The sequence below is a fragment of the Mauremys reevesii genome, linkage group 20 (genome assembly GCF_016161935.1).
Source record: "Mauremys reevesii isolate NIE-2019 linkage group 20, ASM1616193v1, whole genome shotgun sequence".
NCBI lineage: Eukaryota > Metazoa > Chordata > Testudines > Geoemydidae > Mauremys > Mauremys reevesii.
In genome coordinates this window covers 20,623,911-20,636,309 of record NC_052642.1, presented here as the reverse complement: position 1 = coordinate 20,636,309, position 12,399 = coordinate 20,623,911, and the positions used below count along the sequence as shown (strand labels likewise).

The 12,399-nt window shown below is 49.6% G+C and overlaps 1 protein-coding gene across 13 annotated transcripts in view; it reads left to right on the top strand.

Annotated features, from left to right (window-relative positions):
- The window catches only part of RPH3AL (rabphilin 3A like (without C2 domains)), a 106,899-nt gene that overhangs the window by 44,931 nt on the left and 49,569 nt on the right, over positions 1–12,399 (top strand). For 12 of the 13 annotated variants that reach the window (XM_039508379.1, XM_039508380.1, XM_039508371.1 and 9 more), the window contains one exon: positions 1,920–2,006. The exons of the other annotated variant lie outside the window; for it this stretch is intronic. In XM_039508379.1, coding sequence (XP_039364313.1) covers positions 1,920–2,006 — 87 coding nt within the window. The remainder of the gene's footprint in view (positions 1–1,919; positions 2,007–12,399) is intronic. 13 annotated transcript variants of the gene reach the window in all.

Below are 12,399 nucleotides of genomic sequence, written 5' to 3'. Positions count from 1 at the left end.
CTGTGCACCACCTAAGCTCTCGAAATAGGGCGTGAGGAGGATGTCAGCAGAGCCTAAACCTTGTCCGGGCTCCTTGCGCAAGGGTGAATTTCACACGGGGAGAAGAAAACTGCCTTTGTGCAACATCTTCATGAGCCGAAGGTTTGCCCTGTTCAGATTGCGAGCTGCATATCACAGTGCACTGAAATACACGTAGCACTGAGGGCTTGGGTGGCTCATGAGGTTGGAAATGGGACAGGGAGCTGTTCCCCATTACACCAGCTCAGAACCAGAGACTCACAGACTGTAGGGCCAGAAGGGGCCATCACGATCTTCTAGCCTGACCTCCTGCATGTCGCAGGCCACAGAACCTCACCCACCTACTCCTGTAATAGAGCCCTAACCTCTGGCTGATGTCAAGACTTCAGGTTACAGAGACTGTACCGTTTACTCTCTGCCAATCTGACCCAGGGGGAAATTCTTTCCTACCCCAAATCTGGTGATCAGTTAGACCTGGAGCATGTGGGCAAGACCTGGGAAAAGATTCTCTGTAGTAGCTCAGAGCCCTCCCATCTAGTGTCCCATCACCAGCCATTGGGGATATTTGCTTATAGCAGTCACTGGCTTAAAGCCATCCAAGCTTGGTAGTGACTGTCTGACGGCCTGCAGTGTAGTAGTTGCAGATGCTCATTTTTCGTGGGGTATTGTAAACATCCCCTGGGGATTCAGAGACCCAGAGTGATTGCGTCTTGGATGTGGCCGCTCAGTGAGTTGGTGGCAGAGCCACGGTTAAAGCTCAGGAGCACAGCCTCCGGACTACACTGACCAAAATAGTTGGTCTTTAGGCTTGTACCTGGTGGAACACGTGTCTGCATGCCAAACCCACCAGCATAAGTGGCATCAGTCAGCCCTTTAGCTCAGTTCCAGCAGAGAGGCCAAGAATTGAATGAGACATGGAGACTGAATGTGCATCCCTGGAGCTTGTCCCGGTGGGGCAGAGCAGAGGAATATGTAAAATCCCAACTGGGGGCTTTAATTCCTCTTTGCTGTAAACAAGACTTCACTCTCCTAGGCCCTTGGGTGAGTGAGTGGCTTTTGCTGTGATGTCCAAAGAGGCTCAAAGACTCCATCCCATTCATCATTCAAGCTGCACGCCAAGACTGATATACATCAGCTTTGTTATAGAATATTGGATGATTCAAGCTATAAATGACTTGTTATGCCAGTGGAGACATGGAAGTTCCGTTGTGCAGGAACAGATTCCATAAAATGCTATTCAGGTGTTGTCTCCAGGAAATACACCTGTTTGTATGGTCTGCTCCATTTCCAGGTCAGCAGAGAATCAATAACCGCCCAGCCACTTTCTGAAAGGGACACTGTCAGGTTAAAAATCACATAGGGAGGGTGGGGTTCTTTTACCTGACTTACTCAAATTGAAAGAATTTTAAAACTCTAATAGTTTTTCCCTATTTAAATTTTATATTGCAGTGAAAATGGATGAGATCATTTCATTTGTGTTTCTTGTCAGTTTCAGTGCCGCTATGTTTGGGTCTTAGAGTTTGTAGGGAAATTATTACTTTATTTGGGGATCACTTAAAAAAAACAACTTGGGAAATATTTCTGTGGGTCTCAGGTTTTGTTTAAATGTTACACCTGATTCTCTTTCGGCCGTGCTATAAATTAGGAGTAACACAACTGGAGGCAGTGGGGCAGATTCTCCTCTCACTGATTCCAGTGTAGATCAGGAGTGACTCCTCTGGGATCACTAGTTACGCTGGTGTAAATGAAAGGAGAAGCAAAATCATTGTTTTTGCAAAACCTAAATTTTGGGGTGAAACTTGCCCCAGCACAGACCCTTTGAAGTGGGGTTGTGAGGAGTTGGAGTGAGGAAGCTATTGACGTTGTCCTGTGTCCTTCTCTTTCTCTCTCCTTATTTTCAGAAAGTCTGCACCAAATGCGGAATTGAAAGTCTCGGGACCCAGAAACGCCCTCTCTGGCTGTGCAAAATCTGCAGTGAACAAAGAGAGGTAAAAAGCCACAAAGGAGAGCGGTGCCTTTCCCCAATGTAAATCTGTGTAAGAAATACATGCCTGGTGCCAGAAACTCATGTGCTGTGCCGCCAAGAGAGAGAGCGGTAGCGTGGGGCTGGACTTGCAATGCTTAGCTCGCTGTCAGGTTAGCCTGGCAGACAGACACTGAGGCGAGAGAGGTCTAGCTTCTGAGGGAGATGGGTGGAGTGGTGGTGGTGGAGCTCTGAATGCTTCCTGTCTGGTGAGTCATTGGTCATAGGGGACAGCTAGCATGGTCTGATGGTAGAGCACCAGACTGGGAGTCAGGCGATGTGGTTCTGTTCCCTGCCCTTCCACTGGTTTTCCATAGCCAGTGTAAACAAGACTTTGCACAGTGCTGGCCCTTGAGTAGCGGTAGAGAAAACCTATCACATAGCTGCAGTGGTATTTGTCCTACCTGTTCCAGAGCAAAAGCACAGTAATTTTCACCTTGGGGCTTCGTGTTGCAGAGTCCTAGGCTGCTTCCATGATTATTTAATGTCTGGCAACCCCCAACTATGGGCCTCACCATTGTCTTCAGATCTGACCCTCTGTCTATCAAGTGCCTGTCACTATGGTATCTAAGCATTTACGCTGTGAAACCCATGCATTATTCCAGTCCCATTTGAACTCTAAAGCCCAGCCAATGTGTCCCTTCTTTCCACCTGTCTACACTGCAGTCAGAGGTGTGACTGCAGCACGTGTAGACATACCCAGCTAAGCTATGATCTAGCTAGTTCCAGTAATAGCAGTGAAGCTGCAGCAGGGTAGGATAGTCACTCAGATACATTCCCAGGTGAGCGTGTACAGGCAATCCTGCCGCCCTGGCTGCTATGGTTATTTGAGCTAGCTGGATTGAAACTAGCCTAGCTGTGTCTATTTGTGCGGAAGTCGCACATCTCTTTGCAGTATAGACATCCACTTAGTTGCTGACGCTTACATGGCAGTTTCAGAAGCATCAAACTGCATCTAGTTCTTGGGGGATCTTCGCCCCAGCCACCTCTAGAATCTGTTTGGCTCTGAGTGAGGCGTTTGGGGTGCAAAGTCTCTGCCGACAGCTCTTCCAGAGGTTGTCTTGTTTGCACAGATCAGAACAGGGCCTCCTAAACTGCAACAACTAACCCCCAAAAGTGTAGATGGAAACTTTGAAACATGGAGCTGTGTCCGATAGGCGAAGATGCCCCAGTGTGGCAAATTGCAGAACTAACTGGGCCCAAGAAAACCCTTTTCGCAGTCATTTGGCTGCTGCGAAATTCTGTGTACCTAGATTTGAAATGGAAAAGTGATTTCTGTGCGGTTGTAATTGGCGAGCTCACATTTAGCTCCTGCTCCGTGTCCATGGGTGCCTTGTGTGTATAATTCTGGGTTCACAACAGGAAGGCCGTGCTGGGTGATGAGCCTCTAGTGATCTCCAGGGAGGTAATTCTCAAGCTAGTGAGTTATCCACATGTTCTGTACCCCAGACTCAGGTGCAGGTTTGTAACGTACGGCAAGGCATGCTTTGTGTTCTGCAGGGAGCCGGGAGCTGGAGCTGAACTGAAATCGGTCTCTGGCTTTACTTTCTCTCTTTCTTGTGCAGTATCTTTTCCCATCTCGGTTTAATTGCCTTTTTAAAAATTCTTTATATAAAAATAATAAAAGCCGTGATCACTAGACAGAAAAGAACATTAAAATGTCCAGTAATAAGTGTTGTGTACCCAGCATGCCAGGTGACTATAACCTTCAGAGCTTTTTCTGTAGCTGAAACCACAGCTCCAACCAAAGTGCTTCTCTGTCTAATGAAAACTGATGAAACCTTTCTTCTTAGACCAGCAGTAAAATCGCCTTATCTTTTCTGCTCTCTCTCCCTCCCTTCCCCCCCTCCGGAATTCTGTCTCTTCGGTTTCTTTTCGTGTTGCTCGCCAGTGAAAAGTACTGGCTTGGGCAACCTTGGACAGCAAAGTGCGGGAACAGATAGTGACGCAGCAAAGAGCACTGGAGGGGGACTCAGGAGCTCCGGGTTCTATTCCCAATGCTGCTGCTGGGTGAGCTCTGGCAAATCACAGCACTGTTCTGTGCCTCAGTTTCCCCATCTGTAAAATGGGGACGATGATACTGACCTTTGTAAAGCGTTTTGAGATCTACGGATGAAAAGTGCCTTGGGCTGCCAACCCATTTTGCGATATTCCTCCCCTGCCTCAAAAAGCAAAGCAATTAGGGAAAAAACTAATGCCCAGAAAATAAGTCATTCCTCACTGCTTTATTGGGACTGCAGTGAGAGTGGTGCTGTGGCAAGCCGGCTCCTGCAGTTGGCAGTGCTGGGGTTGTGCCTAGCATGTGCAATGCTGGAGCCAGTCATAGAAGGTGGCTCAGGGGCTGTGATATCATTGAGCTGAGAGCTACAACAGCAGTGAATCTCTACAGTCCCCTGGTGTGGTAGGGAACAATAGATCCCCTGTTTGACAAGTTCAGAGCAGGCAAAGAACTTAAGGCAGCTTCGGCAATGCACTTAAGCATGTGCTTATCTCACTGAGTCAGCTGGACTTAAGCACGTGTTTAACTTTAACCTCATGCTTAAGTGTTTGCTGCATTGGGACTTAGTTGACTTGCCGAAGGCCCTGGAGAGTTGGTCTCAGAACTGCGATCAGAACTCCTGGCTTCTAGTCCTGTGCTCAGACCACTCCCCATTCAATTCCCAGGTTAGCAGACCCAAGGGTGGGTGGCCTGTAATTATTACACCACTCTGTGGCATTCAGGAGATGTGCCCCCAGCAGACACAGTCCATATGTGATGCCTTCAGCAAGCTGGCCGGCTCTCGGCACCTCATCAACACTCTGGTGTTAGCCAGTGATTTTCTGAGCCACGGCTCCGGCTATCTGTGCATGATATTTATGGAGCGCTTAACCTCGTGCTGTGCTGACAAGTGAGGGGGGAAGGAATTTGGATCCACTGTGAGGGGAACCTTTATGGACTAAATAGTACAGAAGCCAAGTTACTGAATCTTATAAACCTGGGCTCTTCTCCCTGCCAAACAAAATTTCCCTTTAGCAGCCTCTGTGTGCAGAGTGAGGGAGTCTCCATTAATTGCCATGTGCTTCCATGCTCTAGATGCTGCCGGTGTCATTGTCCATGTGGCGCCGGTGTCCATCACAACAGTACCTGAGTGTGCCCTCCCCAGCCTCAGACAGAGCCACCGCCCAGTACTGGTCATGTAGGGAGGGATCTTGCACACACCCAGTGACTGGTAGGGCTGCAGCTCAGCTGAGTCCCTTCCGCAGGCTTGGGCATCTGCTCCCTCCTTTCCAGTCCCCAGGAGTTCCTCACTGGGCGCTGCTGGTCTCCACTTCCAACCCTAGTTCCCAGTGGTGGGAAAATGCCGGCACAAGCAAAGCCTGCGGTTCAAAGCAGGGCCGTGTTGAATCACGTGCTTAACTTACAACATTCCCGGAAATCCCAGGGCGAGTTGAGCACGTTTAACTACTTGCCCAAAGTGGAGACGCTTTCCTGACTTGGGGCTGAGCTCTGGAGCAGCCGCATAGCCTATTGATGGCAGTCTGACCCAGGCGCTGCGTAAATCACCGTGATCTTGTATAAAGCCCAGTCCTGGCTGTAAGTGACAGCAGGACAAAACCTTAACTCCAGGCATTCTAAATGTTCCCCTTCCTGCTTTTCTCCCTCCACTGCCCCGCCATTAAAAGCCCGTTAGTGCATTAGGCTGGAGTGGTGGGTTGCAGAGAAAATAAATTCTTTTACCATGTTGTTCCCTTTTAGAAATGCACGATGATTGCTGTGTGTATCTGCGCAGAGGAGGGGACTTTGTCATTGCTTGCTTAGCAGCGTTCTGTTCCCAAGGCGTTTTTGTGTGCGCTGCAGCTCGAGAGACGCACACCATTTACCCCGAGTTCTGTTCTCTGAGCAGTCGGTTATTTATGTAGGTGGGATTGGGAGGCGTGATGGCATGTGCCTCTCTGCCGCTGGGCTTGGGAGTGCGGCGTCTATCAGCCTGTGATGACGGAAAATGCCCTTGTTTTAAATCTCTTGTGGAACATCTTGGAGCGTAAGATATACAGAGTGGGCTGCAGTAAGGCCCTCAAGGAAAATGCTTCCTTGAGAAAACAATAAGCCTCTGCACTTTTATGCCAATCCCTTCAGCCAAGTGCTTTCCCAGCATCAATCAGTGTCCACTCTCAGCGCCCCACCGCCTGGCAAAGTGGGCAGGTTCTGTCAGCCCATTTTACAGACGTGTCCTCAAGAGACTAAATTGTTGTGTGTGCCCCCAGCAGAGAACAGGAGAGACTGAGATGGCACCGATGCCCCTGCAATGGCAAGAAATCGATTAGGTGGGCTATGCCCAGTCGATCCCGGCAGATGACCCGTGCCCCAATCTGCAGAGGAAAGGGAATACACCCCCCCCCCTGTGTCCGTAGCAAGGCTGGGACGGAAGCCTGCTGCTGGGCAAGTGATAACACGGGCGGGCGTTCTTAGCCATTTGCCTAATGAACGGTGAGGGATTGGAGGGCTCAGGTGACAAAGGCAGGTTTTTGCTTCCAGGTCATTCTAAAGCTGCTTCCTTTTCCTAATGGCTAGTGCCCAACATAGCACCATCTTCCCTTGGCACCACACCTCCCTCCCTGCTCAGCCCATTGAGAATCCTGCAGCTTTCTTGACATGTGCTTGGAAACTGGTTGCTTTTAAACAAAAGTTGCTGGCCCAGTAAGGACCTGAAGCTTAGTTTTGTTTATTAGCAGCATGTGGTGGTTTGTCAGCTGAGTGTTTGTTTTGGGGGTGTGGAGGTGTGTTAATTTAACGCATGTGGCACAGCAGTGCATTGCTTCCTATGTGTACAACACTGGAGCTTTCACACCTGTTGCCTGTGTCACGGTTCACCAAGGCAGGTCTGTAAATCCTTGGGATTCAGTGGGTGAAGGAAACCCGGGGGGCTGCACATTCGGCCCCGCTTTTGATCCGCCTATGAACAGTGGCTCTGGAATAAGAGCATTAACATGACCTTTCATGCACCCATGGTGTTTGAAGGCCAGAGCTATGGAATTAGCAGTGGGTCCAAAACTGTATTCCAGATGGATGCTTGCCAGTGCACAGAGGTGGGTTCCATAGAAGGCTTTTTGCTGTAACTGAGCAGCAGGCACTGAGAAGTTAATGGAAATGGAAGCTTTGCTCTCTGCTGCTGATTGCTTCCAAGATAATACATGGAAGTGTCCAAATTATCCATCCAGAAAGCCAGCGGTGCCTTCTTGGTGCATGTCCTCACTACACCTGTGGCGTAGCGCAGGCAAATAGTTTCCTGTAAACCATCACCTGGTCCCAGACATGCCATAGTAACACAGAGGAGAATGGCTCTCGTGGCCCAGCGGTGGGCATGGTATTTCGGCAGTGGTGCAGCAGGAGCGTGATTTTGACTGTGCAGCTCTGCACTTTGAGTCTGCCTCAGAGCCGCGAGAAGTAGTACTGGGGCTCGTGTGCACCCACGATGGTTTGCCTCACCAAGTGCTAGTACTGGATACCTGCCCTTGAATTAGCAGCCAGGTGATAGGGTGAGCCACTGGGAATGCCCTCGCAGAAGCGGGTGGGCGGGCACGGAGGCTGGAGAGGAGGGGGACACTTTGTGGGTCGGGACATCTGGGAAGGACAGCAGCAGACTGGGAGTCGGTGCCCCCAGTTCTGTTCCCCGTCCTGCTGCTGACTCGTTGGGTCACCTCACAGTAAGTCACTTGGTCCTGGGCATTACTGGAATCACACTCGGAGCACAGTTTACCTCAAGTCAAATCATCTGAACTAAGAAGCTTGAGGCTCCCCTGGCTGCCTGGAAAACGTCCCTGTTCTGTCAGAACGAGCCTGCTCTGGCTGGCTGCTGGAATGGAGAAGCAAAACAGGTTCATTCTGTCTCTAACTCTGCTGATTCGGCCTAGAGAGCATCCCCCTGCTCCGCTGAGGAGGCCGGGTAGTTCTGCAGTGGTACCTGTTCTGTCTCACTATCTCCCTCCCTCCCTTAGCACTCTGGAGCCATTCACAGTGCAGGCGAGATGGGATCTGTGCTGCCACAACTGCAGTTAACTCCCCAATGGGCCTGGACCAAAAACAAGGCCCAAATAACAAAGGCTGGTATTTACATTGAGGTGTTCCCGACTCTCCATGGCCCCTTTGGAAATCTCAGACACAGTTGTTCAGAGTCCTCATTGCTCTGTTTCCTTGAAGCCTCTGCTGAGCAGGCTGCTTTGAATAGCAATAAGGAATAAGTTCCTCTGACCCAGTGTCTTATTTCTGGAGAGCTGCAGTGATTAATGGATTCTGCCTGCGGCTGATGCACTGGTGCCCCAGCCATCCAGAAGCAAAACACCATGTTCAGCAGTGCTTATTTTGCTAAGTGTTGTGTGCAGAAATAACACGCATGCACGCACCCACCCATGAGTGAAAGTGCTGCAGTGCTGCTGAACAATAACATGGGCAGGTAAACTAGATGGAGCCTGGATACAGTTGCTGACAAAAGATTAGCTGTGAAATCCCCGTTCCCACCCTGCAGTATACAGGGAGGGGTGGTGTCCCTGGCTGTGAAATGCGGTTGATCTGATCTGCATTAGGCTAGGACTGTTCTCTGGGTGACAGACAAGCAGCCCCAGCGGTGCCACTGCCCCCCTTCCTGGTGTTGTTTACTGTAGCTTAGCACTTGTGATAAAGGCACTCTTCTTTCTGGGCAGGTTTTCCTAACAGATGCATCCAAGGCTACAGATGGATTTAAAGTGGGACCTGGATGATGTGTACAGCCCACAGTGCCATCTGTAGCAATGCAGGCTCAGATAAAGGCAATCCAATCTCATGCTCCAGAGGCCAAGCTCATCACTGTGGGGATCCGGAAGCAAGTCTTACCCTCCACCCCTGCACCATGTGCAGCATCACAGAACTGGCAAGGAGCATTAGCCAGAGTTGCATCTAACCTGCTTCTGAGGAGTCCCTACACAGGAGACTGGACGGGACAGGCCCATGGACTGATCCACTCTAGCAAATTCCTCTCCCCAAATGAGCATGTAATCTAGCTATCTCCCTCGCCTGGTATGATAGGGCAGCTCTCCCTCTTCCATGCAGACTGGTGTCAGCAAGGGGATTGTAACAAGGCCAATTGCTAACCTGGCAGATGTTGGTAAAGCAGTAAGCCGCTCTCGGTGATGCCGGGGTAGTGCAGATGCACAGCTGGTACACTGGCAGAGGAACTAATGGAACTTGTTGCGACAGCTATCTGTGGAATATGGCCCAGGTCTTGAGGGCTCTAATCAGGGCATTTGTGGCAGTAAGTGTGGTTCCCAGAAGCCTGAGCTGTGACAACTCGAGTTGCCTGCAGTCTGGAGGCCGTCCTCCGTTGCTGGAAGACAGTTTGGTGTAAGAATGAAAATCTTTGCCTTGTGATTCCTTGTACCCACAGTTCTGTGGGTCTCATGATTTCCCACCCGGGGCAGGGCCGGGGCTGTCTATCAACTGGCCTGAAATACCCATCTTGATGTGGGGGGGAGAGGCTGCCCCAACTTGCCACGGTGCCTTTCCATGCCCATCCTGGTGGGCGAACAGCCTTCCTTCCTGTTATTTTTCAGAGTCCCTGCATGACCCGTTAGCGCTGTAGTTTGGCTGGCTTTGACTGATCCTGCCAGGTTCTACCAAGCACTGTCCTGAATTACCACTTACTTTATATCTATATATATTTATATATCAATAATTAGTGATGCTATCATCATAATTAAAATCCTCTTGGAAGCGTTCATGCACATTTACATCTGAATTGACACAGCCACATTCGTAGCGATAACGAAAACAACTTAAGTGGGGGCAGAGGGAAATAATTTTAAAAAACCCCAACCATTCAGTCCCAAAGAGAATGAAACGCCATCAGGAACCTAACAAAAGCTCCATTATGCCTTCATCAACCCCCTCTGTTTTTTTTTACCTCCCTTTGCTAAATGACGTTTTCAAGGCTGGCTGCATCTCTTGGTTTATCTCAATAAACCACACATAAGCGGAAGATTGCTGCTCTGGAAGAACACATTTCACCTCCTCCCAGGCTCGTTATAAATGGCCAAAGCCGAAGGTTATGCCTTTCCCGCGGTGGTGTTTGGCAAAATACCCCGCTGCCAGAGGAGCGTTTATTTTGGGTGACTCTGAATCCAATTCAAGTGCCATGCACCTGTTTGTATTTCAAAGAGTTCCCCAATAGTAAGATGCTATTTTGGGGGCTGAGAGTGAATGTATAGAATTAAAATAACATCCTCCCTCACAGACCCATGACAGAAAGGAGGCCTGATGGAGGGTGCAATGCAGAATAATTGAAGCCCAGCAGCCACCGCATTGTAGCAAGTGCTCGGATCAGAGGCACAATTGATTTTGCTATTCAGTAAGCGATGGCAGGATGGCGGTTTCGCTGCCCTTCAATTTGCTTTGTCCTCCAATGCCTAAGGTAGGAGTAAAGACAGCTGGGTGTAAATAATGGAATTGGAAATCTCTGTGTTACGGAAAAGCAGATGAAGGCAAACAATGAAACTAAAGAGCGCTTGCTTGTGTAGCTTATCATCCTGGTGCCGGGCCGTAAGGTTGGATTGAAATGAGTGTGTAGGCACATCCCACACGCGGGCATCAATAATAAATTTATCCCAGTGCAGTGTAATACAAGAGCTAGCATTTACATAAGGCTTTGCATCTTCAGAGAGCACCACAGATGCTAATTAAGAAACCACTGCCATCTCTGTTCTATGCATAAAGAAATTGAGGCCAGAAGGCCCAGAGACGCTCAAGGCCAGCAAAAGAATCTGCATAAGAGCTGGGACTAGAACACAGGTGTTGCTGCCTTCCTTGGAGTAGAAGAATATTAGGTACAGACACACCCTCTTCTAGTGCAGCTAGGTCCCTCCTCCCCGTCCCCAGGGTGATTGTGCTGTACCAGGCAGTGCACTCTAACAGGAGATGGCCTGTCTGGAAGCCTGGCTCTTCTCTTCACCTACTGACAAACCCCTGTACTGGCACTGGTGGGTACTGTAGGTGGCCTTTGGAAGGCTGCATCAGCAGGGTGCAGCTTGGCTGTCCCAGCAACTCTGTGCTCCCTGGCTGGAGCAGCTGCCGAGACCAGGAGCCAAGGATTCCTCTTTGTCCCTTCCCCACCACATAGGAATCTAGTGCCAGTTGTTCTGTTCCAACAGAGGAAGGGAGTGGTGCTGGCCTTGGGATACCAGGGTGGAGAGTCATTGCCCCTGGCTTTGAGTGGATCCCCACCACATGGTCCTGCTGTCGTAGCAGTCTAGGTAATCACACTCCATCTCTGGACAGTTCTGTGTAATGTGCCAGGGCTGGGCATACCCATGGCTTCCCTTCTGCAGGCACAGCCTGACCCAATCACACCCTTCTCTCCCCTCTTTTCTTGCTTTCTTCCAGCCCTTTGCAGGTCCAGGTGTAACACCCCAGCCCCCTTGAATTGGCTGGGCTGGGATTGCTTCCCTGCCTCGAGTCGCTTCCGAGTTTCCCGACTGAGGCTAAATTGACTTGGATAAAATAGATGTTTGTCTCCAAGCACCTGGTTGCAACTCTCCTCCTCTAACGTGAGCAAGGACTTGATGCAACTGCAGTGGGAACAGCAGCAGAGCTATAAAATCACAATCAATGTTCTGGGCTCATCGCAGATATGGCTGTTTAAATCGTTTTCCATGATGAACAGCTGAATCTGCTGTCCAATATTTTAATTGGTTTAGGATGAACAAAATCTCCCCCGAGGCAGATCTACCCGAGCCCAGATAGGACCGATGTTGTTCAACATCAGCTTCATCCTTAGTGCGTCTGCCCACAGAAACACAAAGCCGTTTCTCTTACAATACTGTGGCCCACAAACAAAGTCTGAGAGTTCAGGGACAGGGAGATAGAGCAGCCCAGAGGATAGTGAACTGGACTGGAAGCAGGCAGCCTGGGTTCTGTTCCTTCTGGCTGGGTGACCTTGGGAAGTCCCATCCCATCTCTGTGCCTCTGTTTCCTTAGCTTTACAATGGTGATGAGATTTACCCTCCTTTGTAAAGTGCTTTGAGAGCTGTGGATAAAAAATGCTATGTAAGAGCTAGGTGCTCTTATGTATTGGACGGTTTTGCTATCCGTCTCTTCTGATAAGCAGTCCTATGGTGAAATCCGGATCCCACTGAAACTCTCATAGACGTCAGTGGGGCCAGGAGTTTACCCCGAATGTTTGTGTAACCAGCGAGAGTAAACATTGCTTTCCTTGAAGAGCATAAAGCTCAGAGTTAAAAGACCCAAACCGAAGGATTATATGATAGCTTTTCTTTTTGAAGCATCACTGTAGGTGTATTTTATTTAAAATTAATCAAGAGTCCTGCTCTTTCATCTTCATCGATTGCACTGC